This window comes from Rhinopithecus roxellana, chromosome 10 (assembly GCF_007565055.1).
Source record: "Rhinopithecus roxellana isolate Shanxi Qingling chromosome 10, ASM756505v1, whole genome shotgun sequence".
Classification (NCBI taxonomy): Eukaryota; Metazoa; Chordata; class Mammalia; order Primates; family Cercopithecidae; genus Rhinopithecus; species Rhinopithecus roxellana.
Genome location: NC_044558.1, coordinates 81,172,466 through 81,194,776, shown reverse-complemented (window position 1 = coordinate 81,194,776; position 22,311 = coordinate 81,172,466). Strand labels below are relative to the sequence as shown.

The 22,311-nt window shown below is 57.4% G+C and overlaps 1 protein-coding gene across 1 annotated transcript in view; it reads right to left on the bottom strand.

Moving 5' to 3' along the window:
• NCOR2 (nuclear receptor corepressor 2) overlaps positions 1–22,311 on the bottom strand; it is a 240,411-nt gene that overhangs the window by 12,141 nt on the left and 205,959 nt on the right. The window contains 16 exon segments of the mRNA XM_030938910.1: positions 2,093–2,300; positions 2,392–2,476; positions 2,478–2,542; positions 2,699–2,848; positions 3,933–4,184; positions 4,798–5,019; positions 6,414–6,768; positions 8,405–8,691; positions 9,663–9,749; positions 10,014–10,154; positions 13,684–13,834; positions 17,532–17,635; positions 17,878–17,982; positions 18,239–18,341; positions 18,824–18,963; positions 20,071–20,211. Coding sequence (XP_030794770.1) covers positions 2,093–2,300; positions 2,392–2,476; positions 2,478–2,542; positions 2,699–2,848; positions 3,933–4,184; positions 4,798–5,019; positions 6,414–6,768; positions 8,405–8,691; positions 9,663–9,749; positions 10,014–10,154; positions 13,684–13,834; positions 17,532–17,635; positions 17,878–17,982; positions 18,239–18,341; positions 18,824–18,963; positions 20,071–20,211 — 2,596 coding nt within the window.

Sequence of the window (22,311 nt, the reverse complement as noted above, 5' to 3'; positions counted from 1 at the left end):
CCCTGCACAGGGCTGGGGCTGGAACAGGAGCCGGCTGCTCCACCCACGCGGCCTTCCTGGAGCCCTGTGTTTCCATGGGGGGGCGCCCCCATGTCTCGCTAACTCTAACTCCCAGGGCCTCATTCATGAGCGGGCAGTGGGCAGGTGCATCCCACAGAGCCTGTGTGCGGAACCCTGCTTCCCACAGCTGGGGGTTAGTGCTTCATGCACCTGCTGGGTCTCTGAGTCAGGGGGGACAAAGTCACCACTGCTTTTGGGAAATGATAGCATTTTTCATTTTCATTGGAATCATGATGGGGTGGGGGGTATGACTTCAGCCACCCAAGCGGAAATTGGGGCACGGGTACTTTTTGAATGAAAATTCATTTTGGAGAAATAAGTTGCCTCTAAATAGGTCCTGGACGCTGGGTGCAGTGGGTCACGCCTGTAATCCCGGCACTCTGGGAGGCTGAGGCAGGCAGATCACTTGAGGTCAGGAGTTTGAGACCAGCCTGGCCAACACGGTGAAACTGCATTTCTACTAAAAAATACAAAAAACTAGCCAGGCGAGGTGGCGGGCGCCTGTAGTCCCAGCTACCCAGGAGGCTGAGGCAGGAGAACGGCGTAAACCCGGGAGGCAGAGTTTGCAGTGAGCTGAGATCCGGCCACTGCACTCCAGCCTGGGCGACAGAGCGAGACTCTGTCTCAAAAAAAAAAAAAAAAAAAAAAAATTAGCTGGGCATGGTGGCTGGTGCCTGTAATCCCGGCTACTTGGGAGGCTGAGGCAGGACAATCGCTTGAACTCGGGAGGCGGAGGTTGCAGTGAGCAGAGATCATACCACTGCACTCCAGCCTGGGCGACAGAGCGAGACTCCATCTCAAAAACAAAAACAAACAAACCAAAAAAAGTCCTGAGCGGGGAAGGGCGTTAAGGAGCGACCCCACTCCACTGGCGAAGCAGCTCTGACCACAGTCTCTGGAGTGTGTGTCACCAGAGGGCACTCAGGGGCCTCTCCCATCGCAGAGAAACTTGGGACTTTGTCCAGGCAAGAGGGACACCTCTTTTCCTTGCTGGCCTTGCTAAATGTGGGGGACCAGGAAAGTCTTTCCTCACAGCCCCCATTCAGTCTCTCCCTCTCCACAGATTCTATTTTCAAACCAAACAACCTCCCCACCTACTCATCCCACCGCCCAACCCATCGTCCATCCACCTGAGCCTCCATCCACTCATGCCCCCAATTACTCATCCAACCATCCATTCCATCATCCACCTCACCCTACCACCCACCCATCCATCCACCCACCCAGCTAACCCAGCTATCTATACTCTCACCCACCCGCCTACCTCCCTAATCCAACCACCCACCCATCCATCCACCCACCCAGCTAACCCAGCTATCTACACTCTCACCCACCCACCTACCTCCCTAATCCAACCACCTACCCATCCGTCCACCCACCCAGCTAACCCAGCTATCTATACTCTCACCCACCCACCTACCTCCCTAATCCAACCACCCACCCATCCATCCACCCACCCAGCTAACCCAGACATCTATACTCTCACATGCCCACCTACCTCCCTAACCCAACCACCCATCCACCCAGCTAAGCCAGCCATCTATACTCTCACCCACCCACGTACCTACCTAACCCAACCACCCACATATCCATCCATCCACCCACTCAGCTAACCTAACCATCTATCCTCCCACTGACCCACCTACCCACCTAACCCAACCATCCATCTGGCTAACCCAGCCATCTATCCTGCCACCCACCTACCTACCTACCTAACTTGACCATCCACCCAGCTAACCCAGCCATCTATCCTTCCACTGACCCACCTACCCACCTAACCCACCCACCCACCCACCCATTCATCTATCCACCTGGCTAACTGAGCCATCTATCCTCCCACTTACCCGCCTAACCCAACCACCCACCCATCCATCTACTACTCACACTACTCTATTCTTCTACCCCCACACATCTGCCCACCCACCCACCTCCCATGTACCTCCCACCAAGCATCCTCTCATCTGCTCATCCTCCTACTGACTACCCATCCACCCGCCCGTCCTCTCCCCTCCCCCGTGCCAACCTGGCCCACCTCAGGACCGTGGGCGTGCTGGGCTCTACAGCGGTGATGATGCCCTTCATGCCTGTGTTGTGCAGCACACTGGGCCTCTGCTGGAGAGCGTCCTGGGTCCGGGGGGAGATGGGCGAGTGCTGGTGGGCATGGGAGTGGGAGGCGGGGCGGCTGCTGCTGCCCCCACCCCCGCCGCTGCTGCCACTGCTGCCGCTGCTCTGCTCTGTACCTGGTGACAGGCAGTGGCATCAGCAGGAGGAGTCCTCCTGCGGCCCACAGGGAGTCCCAGGCGGGGGCAGTGGGGGGCTCTGATGCCCTACCGGGCCTCCAGATGGGCGCATGCTCCACCGTCGTGGAAGATGTGAGGATGGACTTTTCCCGCTCCCGATCCCGGTCACGCTCCCGGATCTCGGTCTCGCTCCCGCTCGGACGAGGACGTGGTGGTTGGTTTTGTCAAGTGCGTGGGGCCTCCTAGGAAACCCAAAGGCCAGAGACTCAGCCCCAGGGCCCAAGAAGAGCCTGGCTTTGTCTTCTAGGCTGGGACAGAGAGAGCAGGGCCTGCTGCCCATCCCCAGCCACCTCCCATGGATGCTGGGATCCCCACCCCGGACTCGGCAGTGGCGCTACCTGGGGAGAGTGGGGAGCTGCTGTGGCGGCTGCTGAAGGGCTGGGGTGCAGTGGGGAGGTAGGCAAGGCGGTCCATGGCGGTGGCTGAGGTGCCTGGCGTCGGGGGCACCAGCACGGGCAGGTGTGGCACTTGGGACAGGTCGATGATGCCTGCGGGAGGTGTTGGGCCAGGGCTGTAGCCACAGGGAGGAGAGAGGCCAGGCTGCCCACCGGCCAGATCACCCTCCTGGAGAGCATGGCACACACTCCTGGAGCCAGCAGAGCTGATGGCGGGCACTCCCTCCTCAGCTCCCAGCACCAGCCATAGAACCCTTTCCTGAATGCTCAGGTTCTCTCGGTCCCACCTCCTCTTCTGCTCCCAAGCCTGAGCCGCGGCATCTCCTGCAGCTGCCCTCACTGGTTCCCATCTCAGTCCCTCTGTGCCCCGTCAGCCTCTGACGCCTACACAATCCATTCCCTGTATTCAACCCTTGCTGTTCAAAATACCTAGTGTGACCTCGGCTTTTCCAGCTGAACCCCAACTAGAACTTGGTTATTCCAGAAGCATTTCTGAGGACAGCCTGGAACACATGCATGCAAAGCACGTGTGGGCTGTTTACAAGGCAAAGGAACAAACTCCAAATAGCCTCACCTCACATTTTCATCTTTTTTCTTTTCTTTTTTTTTGAGACAGAGTCTCGCCCTGTCCCCCAAGCTGGAGTGCAGTGGCACAATCTCCGCTCACTGCAACCACCGCCTCCCAGGTTCAGGTGATTCTCTTGCCTCAGCCTCCTGAGTAGCTGGGACTACAGGTGCGCATCACCATGCCTGGCTAATTTTTGTATTTTTAGTAGAGACGGGGTTTCACCACGTTGATCAGGCTGGTCTCAAACTCCTGATCTTGTTATCCACCCGCCTCGGCCTCCCCAAGTGCTGGGATGACAGGCACGAGCCACTGTGCCCTGCCACATTTTGATCTTTCTGTAAGTTCCTGAGGCCCCTGTATCCTAAGAGTATACACAGATGCATGCACACCCACTGAGGATGCAGCCAGGAGGCACACGCCGGCACTCACCTACCAGATGCCCACCAGCACCATGGCATGCACAACCCCAGGCCACCCACTCAGATCTGTTCACACAAGGTGACCCACAAGGTTACCAGGTCTAGCTGCCTCCGCAAGGCCACAGGGGTACACGCATGTCCTTTGGGAATAAGGCCAAACCCAGTGAAGGTGGTCTGCCCGCCCACGCACCTCGGGGGCCGGCAGCGTAGTTGAGTGCCAGCGAGGACTCGCGGGGCGAGAGGCCCCTCAGCATGTCGGCTCGCTGGGCCATGGCGGTGGCTGCGTTGTGGTGCATCTGCTGTGAGGTGATGTAGTCATTGATGATGGTCTGCCGGTTCTCCAGCGCCGCCGTGTCAGGGTAGCCGCGGATGAGGTAGGGTGGGTACAGGTGCGGGTAGGTGGGGTTGGGGGCCAGGTGCCGGGGCAAGTAGTAGGCAGCAGCTGTGGGGCACAGGGGAGCTCATGTGAGGCCAGCCACACCTAGGCCTGATGGTGTCGCTCCACCTGTCTGGATGCCCCCTACTTCTGCACCTGGATAGCTTCTCCTACCTACATGTGTGGCTGCCCAAAGCACAAGCCAGAACTCAGCGCCAGACAGCAGGAAAACACTGCCCCAGGACACAAGGGGGTGACTTCTATGAAGGATGCTTTTTGCATGGAAGTTGTCCCAAACATAGGACATCCCAATGCAGATGAACACACTAAAGGGATGCGACATTTTAAAAAAATTTTCAGATCATGTCTATTTGAAAAACGCATATACACAGGTCCTCATTCGATACCATTGCATTGCTAAAGGCACTGATAAGTCCTGCAGGAAAAGAAAGCCACTGAAACGTTTAACCCCACATGTCCTGCAAACTACTAAGAGAAATTCTGCTCCAACCTAAGCTGGTCATGATTACACTGTTGGGTCTTCCAATCTCGAGGCCTCAGTTTCCCCATCCAGGGGAACCTGACAGTTGATGCCTAAGGAGTCCCTGAGGGAACACTGATGAGGTCCCTGGCCCTGTGCAGCACCACTGCAGGGTTCTGGAAGCCCCGGGGCAATCACCTGCATCCAGAGGGATGCCGCGGGGTATGGAGTTGGGGTCGAAGGCCAGGGGGATGTGGCTGCGATACAGGTCCACGCCACTCACGCCCCGAAGTAGGTGCTCATAGGGCGAGATGGGGTGTGGGTGGTGCTCGGGGACGGTGCTGTGCGGGGACTTGGCGATCTCACGAGGCGTCGACGTCAGCTTTCGGTCCTGGGATGCCTTGCTAGACGACAGGCTGCCTGTGGACGGGCAAGGTGGATGCATCGGGCCTCTGCACTGGCTCCCCATGCAGGGCCTCTGGGGCTGGCGTTTATGGGGAGTCATTTGAGGGTAGGGTCCTTGGAATCCCAAGGACCAGGCCTCTTCATTCACTCCTTCATTTCTTCATTGCCTTAGTTCACTTTTTTGCTTTGACTCATTTGCTTTTGTGTTATAGTTTTAAAAAAATTCATTCTTTCATCCATTCACTCAATCAATAAAAAAAAATTGATGCAGCCTCTATAATGTGGTAAGCATTGTTGTGAGAACTGGGGACACCGCAGTGAACAAAGCAGACGGCAATCCAGCCCCCACAAACTGACATTCAATGGGAGAGACCGGTGATAAACTAGCAAACAAATGAGAATTACAGAGTGAAACACCCGCAGAAGAAAATTTTCTTTCTTTTTTTTTTTTTTTTGAGATGGAGTTTCACTCTTGTTGCCCAGGCTGGAGTACAGTGACACAATCTCTGCTCACTGTAACCTCTGCCACCCAGGCTCAAGCGATTCTCTTGCCTCAGCCTCCCGAGTAGCTGGGATTACAGGTGCACACCACCACACCCGGCTATTTTTTTGTATTTTTAGTAGAGAGGGTTTCACCATGTTGACCAGGCTGGTCTTGAACTCCTGACCTCAGGTGATCTGCCTGCCTCGGCCTCCCAAAGTGCTGGGATTACAGGCGTACGCCACCATGCCTGGCCGGAAGACAATTTTAAAACGTCACAGCATGTGATATTAAGTGGGGAGAGGGGGTTTGGTTAGAAGAAGCCTCCGCAAGGATGTAACATTTAAACAAAGACCCGAGGGATGGGAAGAAACCCACTCTGTAAAGATCTGGAAGGCAGGGACATGGCAGGCAAAGAGGAGGAGCTATGCAAAGGCCCCCAGCGAAGACGGAATTGACCGAGCTGAGCATGGCCAGGGAACAAAGAGAAAGGGGGCCTGGGGCTGGGGCTGGGGAGGATGAAGGAATCTGGTTGAACAAGAGGCAGGCAGGGCCCCAACATGCAGGTGCCCCAAGGCCATAGCAAAATGTGTGAAGTTGCTAGAAGGATGAAAGCAGGGAAGTGGAATAATTTTGATTTGCATTTTTAAAAAGTATCCGGGCAGCTGTTTGTAGGGTGGATTACAGCAGGAAGAGGGAGGGGCGTGGGAGAAGGTAGGTGAGACATCATGGTGGTCTGGGAGGTGGCAAGAAATTGGACGGGGTTTGGAATTGGAGGCAGAGCCCACAGGCCTGCAGGTGGTTTGGATGTGGTGGACTACAGGTGGCGAGGATGACTAGGGTGCAAACTAAGCTAATGGCGGATGGGGAGGCACAGCTTTCCCAGACAGGCACCCACCTCACTCAGGCCCACATACACCCCACTCACCCTCCTGCAGGCGCGGCGTGGGCTCCCGCGTGGTCACAGGTGAGCCTCGCGGAAGGTGGCCAGCGAAGGGTGCCCCGTGGTCCTCGTAGGTCAGGGGGCTCTGCCGCGGCTTGCCCAGCTCAGGCACAATGACCGGGGCACCACGCGCAATGCAGCCCCCCGAGCTGCCGGCGGTCCCCGGCCGGCTCTTCAGGCTCTCCTCGTAGCAGGCGCGTTCCAGTGCCCGGGCGTCAGCCATCATGTCCAGTGGGTGCACAGGTGGGAACGTCCGGCCAGGGCTGCCGATGAGGGAGCGTACGTCGTGCTTTTTGGAGCCAGTGGTGGACGTGCCGGTGTCGTACTTGAGCGGGGTGCCCTGGGGCAGAGGGGGTGTGAGCTCCAGCCTTGGCCACAGCCATAGCCCAGACCAGCTGCATCCCCCTTCTGAGCCTCAGTTTGTCATTTATAAGATGGAAGTGACATCTTATCCCTCCAGAGGCAGGGAGACAGAGAGCTTTGCTAACCCTGAGATGGGCACGCTTGTTACTGACTGCCCTGCCCACCCCGGGCCTGACCCTGGTCCCCAAGCTCCCTGCGGGGACTGCTGAAAGGGGTAAAAAGTTCAGCAGTCAGCTCTCCCTGCTGCGAGTGATAGGCCCTCTCATGGTCCCTGGAGTTTGCCAGAAAGACACCCAACACCCTCACGTGGGTAAAAACTTTCCTCTGTTCAGCCTGAGACCCTCCGTGGCCCACCCAATGCCGAGCAGAGAAAGTCAGCACCCAGACTCAATGCTACCTGCCCCGAGGCTTTCAGCCCTGCGGACACTGAGGTCAGGGCTGAGGTGTTTGCTCTCTGACCGAAAGGGTGGCTGAGGAAATGGCGGGGGGTTACAGTCCAGACTGGGACCTTCGTAGCCAGGCCACCAGGTCCCCTGCCCCTTTTCAGCAGGCTTGGGAGACACTGATGTGGTGGCGCCTTAGGGCTTTGCAAGCAACAAAACTCTATGTAGGGATGTCTTCATTACTTTCACAAAAAGGGGAACTGCCCTTGTTTTTCAAAAGAATATTCTAGAATCTGGCCCCTGTCTTGGTAATGCGGTGCAAAAGAATATTCTAGAATCTGGCCCCTGTCTTGGTAATGCGGTGGATGCTTGCCAAGGACTCCATAATTGCCTAGGGGCTGAGAGCCAAACCCTTCCCCTGGCATTCAGGGATCTTACTGCTTCCACCTTCTTCCCGGTTTCAAAACCTTCCTGCAAGCTGGAACCCCTCCCGGGACACCCACCCCAATCCTTCCGCCTCACAGCCCCACAGCCTCGGAGTGCCTCCCACTCTTCTTCCCCTTCACAGGAGGCCACCTCTGCCTACATGGAAGGACGGTGGCCTTCAGGGGCTTTCCACCGAGCAGCTCCTCGTACCATCGGCACGGAACTTCCCCTACTGAGCTGGGGCTGTCTGGTGGGACCGGGGCCTTTTATGGTGCAACCTGCTGGTGGGTGCAGTGGATGCTGCAGCTATAGGAATATCTGGATTTGGGTTTCACAAGTGCATTTGCTGCATGACTCTGGGTGAGTCGTTGAACCTCCATTTACTCAGCAATAAAATAAGGTCATTAAGAAAACGACCTCAGAGCATGGCTAGGAGGTGAAACAATGAACGCATGCAACATCCTCAAGCCGCACCAAAGATTCAACGGAGGCAGTTATTCAGTTATTCATGACTGTGTTGAGTCCTGTGGCCTTGGAAGCCTGCCTGGCTTCTCTGGGCCTCCGTTTCTGTCCCTGAAGAATGGGAACAATGGGAGTTCAGTGGAATGAGGTCAGGAGCCTGATGCCCCCTGCACAGCCCTGGAACTTGCACAGCCGAGGCCCGGTGATGAGCAGCTGTTTGACTGTAAGGCAGGCAAGGGCTCTCAGCCTCGGTTTCCTTATGTGGAGAGGCCCAGGGCAGTGTCCCATAGCCACCGCCGCCCCTCCTACAACTGGGCCTGCCTGCCTGGCCCCAGGCCGTACCTGCGTGATGGAGCCCTCCTTGAGTGGCCGTGGGGCCAGGGGCAGCTCGGGCGTGTGCCGCAGCTCCTCGCGCGGGATCTCATGGATGGAGCGGCCCGCCTCCTTCACCGTGGCCACCAGGCCCTCATGGGCCGGCTTCAGCTTCAAGGGGCCCAGGGCCTGCGTCTTGTAGGCCTCGGTCAGGTCCCGCGGGGGCGGTGGGGGCGGAGGCGTGCCCTCCCGCTTTAGGAGCTTGGCCTCCCGACGCAGGTAGTCCTCCTGTGCTTCCACGTAGGACCGAGGGATCCCTGCCAGGCGGACAGCACTGACCCTCACGCCCCGCCCCGCCCAGACCCACCAAGAGCTTCCGTACCAGTGGGTTCTGGAGCTAGACTGCCTGAGTTCGAACCCCCACTTGCTGTGTGACCTTGATCAGGGAATCTGATCTCTCTGGGCCTCAGCTTCTTCATACATAAAACGAGAATATTAACTGAACCATCTCAGTAAGTCGTGAACACTATGAAATCATGAAGCTAAAACCACAGGCTGGGTGCAGTAGCTCACGCTTGTAATCCCAACACTTTGGGGGGGCTGTGGCAGGCAGATAGCTTGAGCTCAGGAGTTTGAGACCAGCCTGGACAACAGGGCGAAACCCCATCTCTACAAAAATACAAAAATTAGCTGGATGTGGTAGTGTGCATCTGTGGTCCCAGCTACTCGGGAGGCTGAAGTGGGAGGATTGTTTAAGCCTGAAAGGCGGAGGCTACAGTGAGCTGAGATCGTGCCACTGCACTCCAGCCTGGGCAAGAGTGACACCCTGTCTCAGACGACAACAGCAACAACAAAATAAAAATAAAAAAATAAAGACCACAAAGCTGCCAAGTTCACAGTAGCGGCCGTGCCATGGACCAGCCACGAGAACCTGAAAGAGTTCTCAGAGCTCTCCAAGCCTCTCCCAATCGCATGTGCCTCACCAGGATGTTCTGTAAAACGATATGCAGGGGGCACCTGGGTTAGTGCCAAGCACAGGGCAGTTGCTATGTAGCACCTAAAAGCAGAGGGGTATCGGCGGTCTTTTGCTTTTCATTTTTGTTTTCAAATAAGTAAGAGACACCCTTGCTCCATCCCTCACGTACTGATCACGTACGCACGTGCTGCAGGCCTTTCTGCATTCCCGTCCTGAGTTCCCACCACACTCCGGCTGTCTCTCTCCCCTCCCGTGCCCTGCTTGACTGTACACCCGTGGGGGGCACCCAGGGAGCAGGGGACAGGGCGGTACCTTGTGTGATTGACCCGCGGATGTGGTGCTGCTCTTTGAGGTGGTGGGGGCTGTGTCGCTCAGGCGGGATGGCACGGCCCATGAGACCTGGGTGGGAGGGGGCAAGGCCATCATTCCATGGGTCCCTGAGCCGGCACTGGGCAGTGACAGGGGTCAGTGTCTACAGCCACCAGTGGTCGTCCCCGCAATGATGGTGGAATACGACCCAGCATGTGAAGGTCCCTGCGCTGCCTCCAGATGGAGCCTCAGAAAGCCCAGCCTCGGTTTCCCCATCTGTAAAATCGGGTCAGCCATTCCCCCCAACTGCCCTGCAGGGGGTGTCGAGAGATGAAGTCTCTTCCCTGTTATCACCTTCGATGCTGGCCGAGGAGATGGCTCTGCCCACACGGCCTTCCATCATGTCGTAGGTGCGCTTGGGGGCAGCCGTCTCATGGGGGGGTCCTGAGCTGCTTCTGCCATCTTCCTTAGAGCACTGGGTCACAGACATGCCACCTGGAAACCACACAAAGCACTTGGTGAGGAGCTGGGCACGGGGTGACCGTGTGCATGGGCCCAGGACCGCGGTGGACAGGTAGGACAGGCAGAGTTGGTGGGCAAGAGCCAGCAGTGCTTCTATGCTGGCCCTGTCACAAGGCCTCACAGCTGAGGCCTCCAGAGGGAGCCCACAGCCTGCAGCCCCCAGGCCTGCCAGCAGGACCCAGGAGCTTTTCCAGGGGGTTACCCAGTGGGAAAAGCAAGCCACGCTGCCTGCGCTCCGTACCCCAGCCCTCCAGGGTGCTGGTCTGCAAGCAAGGGTGTGCCTGTGACCACACATGAGCATGCGAGTCTGTGGTCACACACACAGGTGCTGACATGGGGCGTGAACATGTGCACACACATGCACGTGAGCAAAGACGCATCAGCAGAGTGGATGTGGGGACAGGCAGGAGCACGCGTGTGCATTGATGCATTAGCAGAGTAGATGTGGGGGCAGGCAGGAGCACGCGTGTGCATTGATGCACCAGCAGAGTGGATGTGGGGGCAGGCAGGAGCATGTGTGTGCACTGATGCATCAGCAGAGTGGATGTGGGGGCAGGCAGGAGCACGTGTTGCATTGATGCATCAGCAGAGTGGATGTGGGGGCAGGCAGGAGCACGCGTGTGCATTGATGCATCAGCAGAGTGGATGTGGGGGCAGGCAGGAGCATGCATGTGCAAAGACACAGCAGCAGAGTGGATGTGGGGACAGGCAAGAGCACGCATGTGCATTGATGCATCAGCAGAGTGGATGTGGGGGCAGGCAGGAGCACGCGTGTGCATTGATGCATCAGCAGAGTGGATGTGGGGGCAGGCAGGAGCACGCGTGTGCATTGATGCATCAGCAGAGTAGATGTGGGGGCAGGCAGGAGCACGCGTGTGCATTGATGCATCAGCAGAGTGGATGTGGGGGCAGGCAGGAGCACGCGTGTGCAAAGACGCATCAGCAGAGTGGATGTGGGGGCAGGCAGGAGCATGCGTGTGCATTGATGCATCAGCAGAGTGGATGTGGGGGCAGGCAGGAGCACGCGTGTGCATTGATGCATCAGCAGAGTAGATGTGGGGGCAGGCAGGAGCACGCGTGTGCATTGATGCATCAGCAGAGTAGATGTGGGGGCAGGCAGGAACACGCGTGTGCATTGATGCATCAGCAGAGTAGATGTGGGGGCAGGCAGGAACACGCGTGTGCATTGATGCATCAGCAGAGTAGATGTGGGGGCAGGCAGGAGCACGCGTGTGCATTGATGCATCAGCAGAGTGGATGTGGGGGCAGGCAGGAGCACGCGTGTGCAAAGACGCATCAGCAGAGTGGATGTGGGGGCAGGCAGGAGCACGCGTGTGCATTGATGCATTAGCAGAGTAGATGTGGGGGCAGGCAGGAGCACGCGTGTGCATTGATGCATTAGCAGAGTAGATGTGGGGGCAGGCAGGAGCACGCGTGTGCATTGATGCATTAGCAGAGTAGATGTGGGGGCAGGCAGGAGCACGCGTGTGCATTGATGCATTAGCAGAGTAGATGTGGGGGCAGGCAGGAGCACGCGTGTGCAATTGATGCATTAGCAGAGTAGATGTGGGGGCAGGCAGGAGCACGCGTGTGCATTGATGCATTAGCAGAGTAGATGTGGGGGCAGGCAGGAGCACGCGTGTGCATTGATGCATTAGCAGAGTGGATGTGGGGGCAGGCAGGAGCACGCGTGTGCATTGATGCATTAGCAGAGTGGATGTGGGGGCAGGCAGGAACACGCGTGTGCATTGATGCATTAGCAGAGTGGATGTGGGGGCAGGCAGGAGCACGCGTGTGCAAAGATGCATCAGCAGAGTGGATGTGCGGGCAGGTAGGGGCACGCATGTGCATTGGCACGGGTCTGTGTGTGCAGGAGTGGATGTGGGCACACGCCTGGCTGCTGAGAACTAAGTGGGTCCATGTACACACATGTACCAGGGTGCCAGGCAGTACATGGCTTTGCATGTGTACACGTCACACCCAGAAGCCTGTGTTGATGTGCATGTGAGTGTCCGACCACGAGTCCGCATGTGCATGGAAAGGTGTGTGTTGCAGGGAGTGGCGAGGGAGTCTCCGTGGCAGGAGTGGCCTCGCCAGGTCAAAGGAGCCCAGATTGGCCCGGCTCACCACTCCCCGGACAGGCAGAGGGTTGAACAGACGGACATGGCCCCCGAAGGTAAAGGCTTGGCTTTGCCCATCAGCCAGGGCTCTCCTTCCAGGGCAGCTGAGTCCAGAGCTATCAGAAATGAGCCCCCGCCCCACCCCTCAGAGGGAATGAACAGCTGACAGGCTCTCAGGCTTTCAACCATTGCTTCGTGTGGCCCGCAGCCCATGAACTACTCCAGTGGTTGCCAACAGGAGGGTACTGGGTTGCTGTTCAGAAAACACTCCAAATTAACCGCCAATGTTTAAACATTGGGGGATTGCAGATAAAAACGGAGAGATGGGAAGCCTGGCTGACCGGTGGCCGTGGGGAAGTGGACAGCGTGGGCAGGCACCAGAGTCCTCCACACTCCCTATAGTCTCACACCTGCCGCTGCCTGCACTGCCTACCTGGCCCAGGGAGCAGACGAGAGTTTAAGGGCCCCGACTGAAACCCATGATGAAGACGATATACTCAAGGCCTATAAAGGTTCAGGCACTGGTCTGGGGTCCCAAGGTGACTCTGCCCAGTGACCCAAGGGATTCTACCCAGTGACCTCTCAAGACAAGCCCTTGACTAACCCCGCCACCAGCCCTTCCCAGGCTTCCCGCCACCCCCAGGGCACTCAGTCCAGGGGCACCAGGGCATGAGCTGGCACCCAAGACACAGCTGCAGGCCTGTCTCCAAGGCTCTCTCCGTGGCAGCAGGGAGCGCATATGTTCCTAAGCCACACAGTGCCACCTCCACTTCCCAGGCCTGGGGAGGGGGCCGCGGGCACAGGTGGAGGCGGATGGAGGAGAGGCAGTTCCGGGCCTTGCAGCTGCAGTGCTGAGAGAGGCGCCCATTAGCAGCTTTCATCTCCACACCCCTGGGTGTCCTAGGCTGCCAGGCAATTCTCTTTCCTGGCACTCGACTCCCTTAACTCCTTCCTGGCAGGGTCTCCTGGTTCTGGAACCCAGAGCCTAGAGAGGGAGAGGATGGGGGCTCCGCAGCAAGCGCCTGGGGCATGGCGGGGTGAGGCCCATTCTGGCCATGGCCTCTTTCATGGCCAGTGAGAGACTGCGTGGTTTGTCAGTACCGTGCTGGAGGTCTGGCGGCGTGAGCTTGGGCTTCTGCTCTGGGCCTCAGTTTCCCTCCTATGCTTCTAAAAAGGTTGGCCACAAGTTTGTTTCCTAAATTGTAAAGAACTCGGCGGAGGTGGGATGCAGCTAAGGCCAACGCTTCCCTGCTGCTGGCTTGCATACCTATGAGATTGTGCTTTCTGATGTCAACCCAGCCCTGCTTCCCTGTGAAGCTACTTCAGGGGGCCAAGCACATTCCTCCCCTGGTCCCTGGGCCTCCTCTCCTCCCGCGACTCACCCTCATAGGACAAGACGTGGCCCTTCTTGCCTTCGTAGATGACGTGGCCCTTGGGCAGGCTGTCCTCCCGGCCGCGGTCCAGGCGACTTGGGCTGTCCTCGCCGATGATCCTGGTGATGGTGCCTTTGTACAGGACATCAGCTGGTGTGCCCTGCAGGTGCAGAGGGGTGAGCGCCCAGGAGTCTGCAGCCCAGGACCCCTCTCAACTCAAATGCAGACACAGACATGCTTATAAGCCCATGTGCCCACCGATGCACACGTGTGTCCACACACACGCTGTCTCAAAAGGGTAAGAGCTTGCACGGAACAAACCCTGTGAGGAAGCTGAAGAATGAGGATCCCTTGTCCAGCGCTTCCCATGAGCACTGGACACTCTTCTGGGTGCTCTCTATGGATTCGCTCGTTTAATCCTTGCAACAACCCTAAGGCAACCCTATTGATTATGCCTGTTTCAGATGGGGAAACCGAGGCACAGGGAGACACGGTGACTTTACCTGGGGTCACCTGGCTAATGAGGGGCAGGCGGGGACTTGAACCCAGGCGTTTTAGTCCTGGAGTCTGTGTCCCCACCACTGCATGGGTTCTACTTCTCAGAGCCTTGACATTGAGTTACTGAAAACGGTAACTGGTGGGGATGCTGGGGTTTCTGCTCCTGGGCTGTGCCCATGACCACGTCATGCACTTTGGTTTCCTAAAACCAGGACAAGGACTCATGTCAGGGCAGGACACCAGAAATTTTAGTTCTAACCCAGGTTTTCCACCTCGGCCCTCCTGCCAGCTGGAGCTGGGCCCTTCTTTGTTGCAGGGCTGTCCTGTGCACTGCGGGCTATATGACAGCATCCCTGGCTTCAAAGCACTAGATGCCAGTAGTACTCGCCTCCCCAGTGTGTCCCTCACCAAGTCAGGACAATTGAAAATGTCCCTAGACAGTTGGAGGCAAAGCTTCCCCCGACTGAGAACCACTACCATACAGGGAATGCGCTCCCCGTCGGAGGCTGTGTTCAAGCAGAGGGCAGATGGCCACGTGGGGCAGCATCCTGCCTCGGGTGACTTTCAAGAACATAAGCATCGGAGTTAGAATATGACTTTGGAGTCAGAATATTAGGTGTCAAACAGCAACTTTACTACCAAGTTACCGTGGGACCTCCTTTCTGAGCCTCCGTTTGCACATCCACAAAATGGAGACATTCTGCATTGATGATTGTCAAAGGCAGCTGGCACAGACAAGGGATCCCCAAATCTCAATATCCCTCTTCTCTTCCTAGGATTCCAGGAGCAGATTCAACGGTAGGGGCCCTACTATGTCCCAAGACCTGGACCAGTGAGCTCTGAGTCTCTGGCTGGACTTGCTCAGTTGGGGACATTCCCTGGCAGAGGGCAGCACCTGGTACCCCCGGGTGCTCATCGCAGATCCTGGTCTTTGTTGTGGGCAACAGCAAGATGCCCTGAATTCCAATGAGCTACACCCAGGCTTCTCAAATCAAATACTCTGAGCAGCATCCCCCTGCAGTGCTGTAAGTCACCTGTTCACTAAAGTATGGCACAATAGGTGCTAAGTCAGGTGACACCTCCGGGCAGCCACCGCTCCCATCAGGAAAGCACAAGGGGAAGCCTGCAGCATCCTGGCAGGAAAAGCCCCCCGCAGAGGCAGCTGATACAAGTGCCTCCCTTTCTGTCTCCAGTCCTAACATCAGATGGTCCATGTCAGACTGGGTTTGTACTGCAGAAATCAGTGGCTTACTGAATAACACAATAAATGATTTAAAAGTGTGGGGGGGGAGCTCTCCATGGTGAAACTGAGGCATCTGATTTTTTTTTTTTTTTTGAGAAGGGATCTTGCTGTATTGCCCAGGGTGGAGTCTAGAGCACTGTCATAGCTCACTGCAGCCTCAAAATCCTGGGCTCAAGTGATCCTCCTGCCTCCCATTCCCGAGTAGCTGAGACTACAGGGATGTGCCACCATGCCCAGCCAATTTTTTTTTTTTTTTTTTTTTTTTTTTTTTTTTTTTGAGATGGAGTCTCGCTCTGTCGCCCAGGCTGGAGTGCAGTGGCCGGATCTCAGCTCACTGCAAGCTCTGCCTCCCGGGTTTACGCCATTCTCCTGCCTCAGCCTCCCAAGTAGCTGGGACTACAAGCGCCCTCCAACTCACCCGGCTAGTTTTTTGTATTTTTTAGTAGAGACGGGGTTTCGCCGTGTTAGCCAGGATGGTCTCAATCTCCTGACCTTGCGATCCACCCGTCTCGGCCTCCCAAAGTGCTGGGATTACAGGCTTGAGCCACCGCGCCCGGCCGCCCAGCCAATTTTTAAATTTGCTGTAGAGACAGGCCTCTTTTTGTCCAGGCTGGTCTCAAACTCCTGGGCTCAAGCTATCCTCCCACCTTGGCCTCCCAAAATGCTGGGCTGACAGGCATGAGCCACCGTGCCCTGCTTGATGTTTTTGAGCTACAGTATTTTAGAGCGCCATCTTCAGGGACATGGAAAGAGAACAGAACTCCAGCCGGTGGCCCCTGCTCTTGGGAGAATACATGGCACAAACTCCCATTAACAGGGAAGCTTCTGTTTGCATGACGTCTGCTTCCAGGAGATGAGCCTGTAGCCTCTTGCTCTTGGCCCCAGTGAACTCTACTCCCAAGATGGGCAGGAAGTCCCGGGAGGATCAGGGGGCTGCGACTTCCTTGAGCCTCCCTTGCCAGCTGTGGAACCACATGGTCCCTGCCTGTGGCACCCACTCGGTCAATAAAACAGCTCTATGTGTGCAGGCCACACGCTGACTTCCTCACTATCTGGTAGCGAGACTGCAGGGAAGTTTGACCCTCGCCTATCTCACACGTTTTGGCAGCTGGCTCTCTGCCAAAAACAATCAAAGGTGTGTGTGTAACTGGGAGGGTTCGAGGAAGGGTGCAGGTCATGGCCACCCAGGAACCCAGAGCAGGTGGACGCCTGGGAACCTCAAAAGTTCCTATGACTTTAGGAGTGCTAACTCCCCCAGGAATAGTTAGCAAAGGGGAAACTGAGTCAGGGCAGGCTGCTGCCTGCCTGAGTGGGTGATGGAGCTGGCACCCAAGGGCCCTCAGCCTGACTTTTGCCCAAAGCACTTGCCCTTCCCACTCAGCACAGTTGCCTTTGAAAGCTCCGAGTTTTAAAACCTACAGATTTCAGGGAAGGACGAAGTGTAAATGGCTCCTCTGTGGTGGGATTTGACGCTGCCTGAGTCAAAAACACCTCCCTGTGGACCATCCTGTTGCCCGAAGCTCCACTGTTAGAACATGTGTGCGGGTGTGCACGTGTATGAGCCCACACTCTGTCACTGTGTTCTAGAGCCACACACTCGTGGCACAAAACCCTGGGTCCACGGCTCACCAGCTGCAAGGCTGGGGCACCAGTTCTGGCACGATTCAGGAACCCTCTCACGTTCTGTCTTTGCACATGCTGTTCCCTGAGCCTAGAACGTTGTTCCCTGAGATTCCTGCATGGCTTGCACCCTCAATTTCTTCCGGTCACAGCTGACATGTCACCTTCCTCACCTGTCTAAGCAATGTCCCTGGCCAGGCATTCTCAGCCGCGGTGCACTAACATTCTGCCTCTGCCTGCTCAGTTTTCACCAGCCTACTTATTTATCCTGGTCTCTTTCCTTCCACTACATGGTAGCTCCCTGAAAGCAGAGTTTTGAGCTCTGCTTGGCAACCCCAGTGCCTGACTCCATGCAGACAAGATGAAAGTTCATGGAGTGAACTGCTGTCCCCCAGTCATCACCCCATCGGCTGAGGCTAGTGGTTTGGTGACAATGAGGGGTTATAAGATGGGCTGGTCCCAACCCATCCTTCATGCCGCACCCCAGGACACCTACGTGGGTGATGGAGCCGCGGTACGTGATGGCGCCGTCCGATGGCACCCGCGTGCTGGGAACGCCTTTGGTGATGCTTCCGCCCGGAACTGAGCCCAGAGCTGTCCCTGGAAGACACAAGACGCGGGGCTGAGGGGGTGTCTGTGGCCCTTCCTTCCTCAGGCCCCGGTCCTGAGAGCCACCCTGACTGAGCGGCCCACAAGCTGTGCTTGTTTCAACGCAGAGGGAGTCCTCCTACCCCTAAATGGTGAGGGAGACAGCTGTGAAGAGGGGCCCCCAGACCCTCTGGGAGATGATGCTCCCGGGAACAGGGGCAGATGCTGGGGGTCCAGGGCAGAAGGGCCCTCACCTCTCAGCACGGACGCCTCCTGGGCCGTGGGCACCCCCAAGCTCTCCGGTGGCCCAGCCTGGCCCCGTGGGGACAGTTGCTCCTGCTTCACTCCGCTGAAGGGCGCTGAGGACCAGTAAGAGGAGCGAGTCACGCGCTGCTGGGGCAGAGTCCCGGGAGGCTTGTCCCCACCCAACCTGAGCCAGGGGCTGGGAAGCGCCACCCTCCTCACCGCGTTCCAGCCAGGGCTGCTGAGAGGGGACCTCCCAGCTGCTACCTGGAGTACCGTGGGCCAACAGACCCCTTCCTCACCCCCGCCCCCACCCGCAGGACAGCCGGAGCCCAGCCCGAGCCACCCAGACGGATGGGCCAGGAGCCTTACCCAGCTTTTTGGGGTCCATGGGCAGGGGCAGCCCCATGGTGACGGGGCCCACCGGGGCCTTGGCATGCTCTGAGTACGGGACGTGGAGCTGGACCGACATTCCCTGTAGGCGCAGAGTTGTGGGGTCATGGGGGCACCCTGGTCCCTCCCCCACAGTCCAGAGTGCCCAATGCTCCTTTCACAAAGCCCACGTGTGGGTCAGAGGCCGGGCTGCTGTCCAGCTGTGTGATGGCAGACAAGTCACTGCTGCTCCCCAGCCTCGGCCCCTCCCCTGTGAAGGGGCCGTACCCTCTGAGCCCCTTGCATTTGCCCTTCCATTTCGCAGTGGGGGAAACAGGAGGTTAAGTAACTTGCCTGAGGCCACACAGCCTGGTTCCTGAGCCGTGCCCTTGACTGCAACACAGAGTGACCCCCCAGGGACGAGGCCCTGAGTACCTGGGGCAGGACCCAGCCAGCTCAGACCGCAGAGGCCTGAGTGGAAATGGCCCAGGCCCCCACCCAGACTTCACTGGTGCCATTGCCCCCACTTCACAGATAAGAAGACCAAGCCCCCAAGAAAGGAAGAAAGGAAGGGCTACCACTCACCTGGGAGATGGCACCTATTTGCCTCTCGAGGACGCTGGGGTGCTTGGCAGAGGAGATGAGGGGAGGCGGGTTGGAGATGGTGGGTGGGCGCGGCAGGACGGGCCGGGCAGTGTCATGGAGGCCCAGGGGCAGCGGGTGACCTGTGGAGCACATGTCTGTCCATTGTGGGGCCCAGGAGCAGCCATGTCCCTGCTGGACACACACCCCAGGCTGCACTCCACCTCTTCCCTCTCCTGGCCAGGAAGCGCCCATCCAGGCGCGCCCCTCTGTTGCCCTGCCCGGCTCTGTCCTCATTAGTGACCTGAGTCCTAGATGCCGACACCACTATCCTGGGGAAACCTCCCACCTCCCCATCGCCCAGGCCCTGATCCAAGCCCCTCAACTCTCACCCGGATCCCCTAACTGGTCTTCCCGTTTCCACTGTAGCTTCTTCCCCTTATAGCTTCTTCCCCTTATCCTTCCACAGTAGCCCCTTCCCCTTATAGGAGCCAAAGGGACCTTTTTGGAAAAGTCTACTGGTGCACACCCGCCCCCTGCTGTGCTGTGTGCCCTCGATGGCTCCCCACTGCCCTCAGGAGAAAGTCTTAGCACCTGACTTGGCCTTCAGGCTCGCCTGACCTGGCCCCTGGTCTCCCCAGCTCACTGGGCACCAAGCTTCAGCAGTAGTGGCCGGATTCAGTTTCTCAAGTGTGCCTGCTCTCTCCTGCCACAGGGCTTTTGCACATGTTGTTCCGTCTGCCTGGCATGACTTTCCCTGTTCTGGCTCCCTTGGCCCACGCATCCCTCGGGACCAGCATTTACCAACACAGTCTGTACCAGCCCCCGGCTGTGCTGCTATACAGCTGGCAAGGCCCAGCAGGACTGCAGGACCTAGAACAGGGCTGAAATGCAGCCTCACAGTCTGTGAACCAAGGCAGCACCTCTGCTCCCTCCCCAGGCTCTTCTACCATCTGCCCATTCTCTAGCTCTAAGCCGTCAATGGAAAACATAGCTCCCACTCTAAGCCTGCCCCTCACCAGCTCAAGCACCTGCTGTGGCTCCCTCTTGCCAGTGGCTTCAACCTCAATCCTGGGGCAGCTTTCTCAAAAGATCTCCCCCTTTCCCTCCACTGACCAGGCTGTCCCTCCAGCCGGGTCCCATGAGGCTTTAAGGTGCTTCTGTGTGCAGCTCTGAGCCAGTGCCAACAGTGCCAACAGTAACTGTGCCCTGGCTGAAGGAGAAGCCCAAGCTCGGGCAGAGCTACTTACCAGGTGGAGCGTAGGAGAAGGCTGAGGGGTCCGGGGCATGCGGGGAGGCCTTGATCACCTCACGGGGGGGCACGGGGAAGGGCAGGCCGGAAGTCCAGCAAGGGGGGTCCCCAGGCAGCTTCTGGGCCTCGGCTGCGAAGGCTGGGAAGAACACAGGCTTCTCTGCTGAGGGCAGGAGGCGGGGCAGTCAGACCTCGGGAGCCCTGGCTGACCCTACTCAAACGGCCTTCCTGCACCCACAGTCGTGGCGGCCTGTGACAGCCTGGGCTCCTCTGGGAAGCCCCCCAAGTCTGCCTGCCCGGGCGCTGCTCTGTAACCCCATGGTGTTCTGCTCAGCAGGGGAGGGGTCTCGAGGTCTGGGCTGGGGGCTCTCAGCTGCCCCTGAGGACGAGAACGGGACCCTGTGGCTCTGCAACCCCATAGGCACTCAGCCAAGTCCAGCAAGCCGAGGCTCCTGGACAGGCCCCTAAGCCAGGAAGTGGCGAACGGTATCTCAGGGGGTCTGTCTGCCCCTAACTTTTTTGAGACAGGGTCTCCCTCTGTCACTCAGGCTGGAGTGCACTGGTGCTGTCACAGCTCACTGCAGCCTTGACCTCTGGGCTCAAGTGATTCTCCCACCTCAGCCTCTTAAGTAGCTGGGAATACAGGCGCCCACCACCACACCATGCCTGGCTAATTTGTTTTACTTTTGTAGAGATGGGGTCTTGCTATGTTGCCCCAGGTTGGTCTTGAACTCTTGGGTTCAAGGGATCTTCCCACTTCAGCCTCCCAAGTAGGCGGGACTACAAGCACGTGTCACCACACCACGCGTGGCTAATTTATGTTTTGGTTTTGTAGAGATGAGGTCTTGTTATGTGTACCCAGGCTGGTCTTGAACTACTGGGCTCAAGAGATCCTCCCACCTTGGCCTCCAGAGTGCTGGAATTACAGGCGCGAGTCACCACGCCTGGCCCCACTGTCTGACTTTGTAAATATGCTTTTACTGGAGCGTGGTCACATCTATTCATTTATTTATTGTCTATGGCAGAACTGAGTCCTTGTAAGAGATTGTCTGGCCCACAAAGCCTAAAATATTTACTCTCTGGCTCTTTGCAGGAAAAGTTTGCTGGCTTGTGCTCTGCACAATGTTGAAGGAGGTAACCTGTGATGTGTGTGCGTGTATGTGTGTGTGCGCGCGCACGTGTATGTGCATACATATACTGGAAGACTGAGTTTCCCCCGGACTTGTGCCCTGGCAAGGTGGGCAGCCCACAGGAGGCAGGGGGGCACAGATGCAGGGGAATTCTCATTCTTGTGTGTGAGTGCATGGATGTGTGTGTGTGCCTGTGTGTGTATGTTGTGGCAGGCAGTGGGGGGTTATAAGTCCAGACCCTCCAGATAACAACCGCAGCGTCAGCCTCAGTTTGCTGAGTGGTACTCAGCACAGGCACTGTGCTCAGGACCCCATGGCCTCCATGAGCCTCCTGTTAAGCTCATACAGAGACTGTTGCCAGACCCATTTTACAGAGGGGAAACTGAGGTACAGACACACCAATGGGCTTATCTGAGTTCACCAGCAAATACTCAGCCGAGTCAGGATCAGAAGCCCACTGCAAACAGCGACTGTGCGCTGGCTGGCTGAGAAGCCCCAGCTCAGGCAAAGCTACTCACCAGGCGGAGCGTGCAAAGGGCAACACCAAGAAGTAATGCTCTCTTAGGCCTCCATGGCTGACATGAATCTAAGCATGTTCACTCATTTATTCTCACAGTACCCTACAAGGAACTGACTGATTATCCCCATTTCACAGATGGGAAAACAGAGGCCGAGAGGTTAAGCCACCTGGTCAAAGGCTCCAGCTAGCAAGTGGCAGATAGCAGCTTCGAACCCAGGCACGGGGGCTGCAGACCATAGCCTTAACCCGGACTGCTATGCCACACTGCCTGTGGCAGAGACGCAATGATGGGTTCTAGATTTCAGGCCTGGGGAGATCCTAGAAACTCAGCAGGGCCCAGGGGCTCAGGCCTGGCTTCATGGCATCCTCCTGCCGGCCTCTCACCCTTTGCTGAAATCTGTCCTCAGCTCTGAACCTCTCCCTGAGGACCAATCCTGGGGGAGATAACCGGCCAAGAAGTTGAGCAGAGATACAACTTGGGAATGACAGAGCCCTCTGGGTCCTGGGACAGGAATGGCAGGCAGGTGTCATCTATCACGCCACCTCCAGATGAACAAAAGAGGTTCTGAGGGCCCATTGGGGTGTGGCA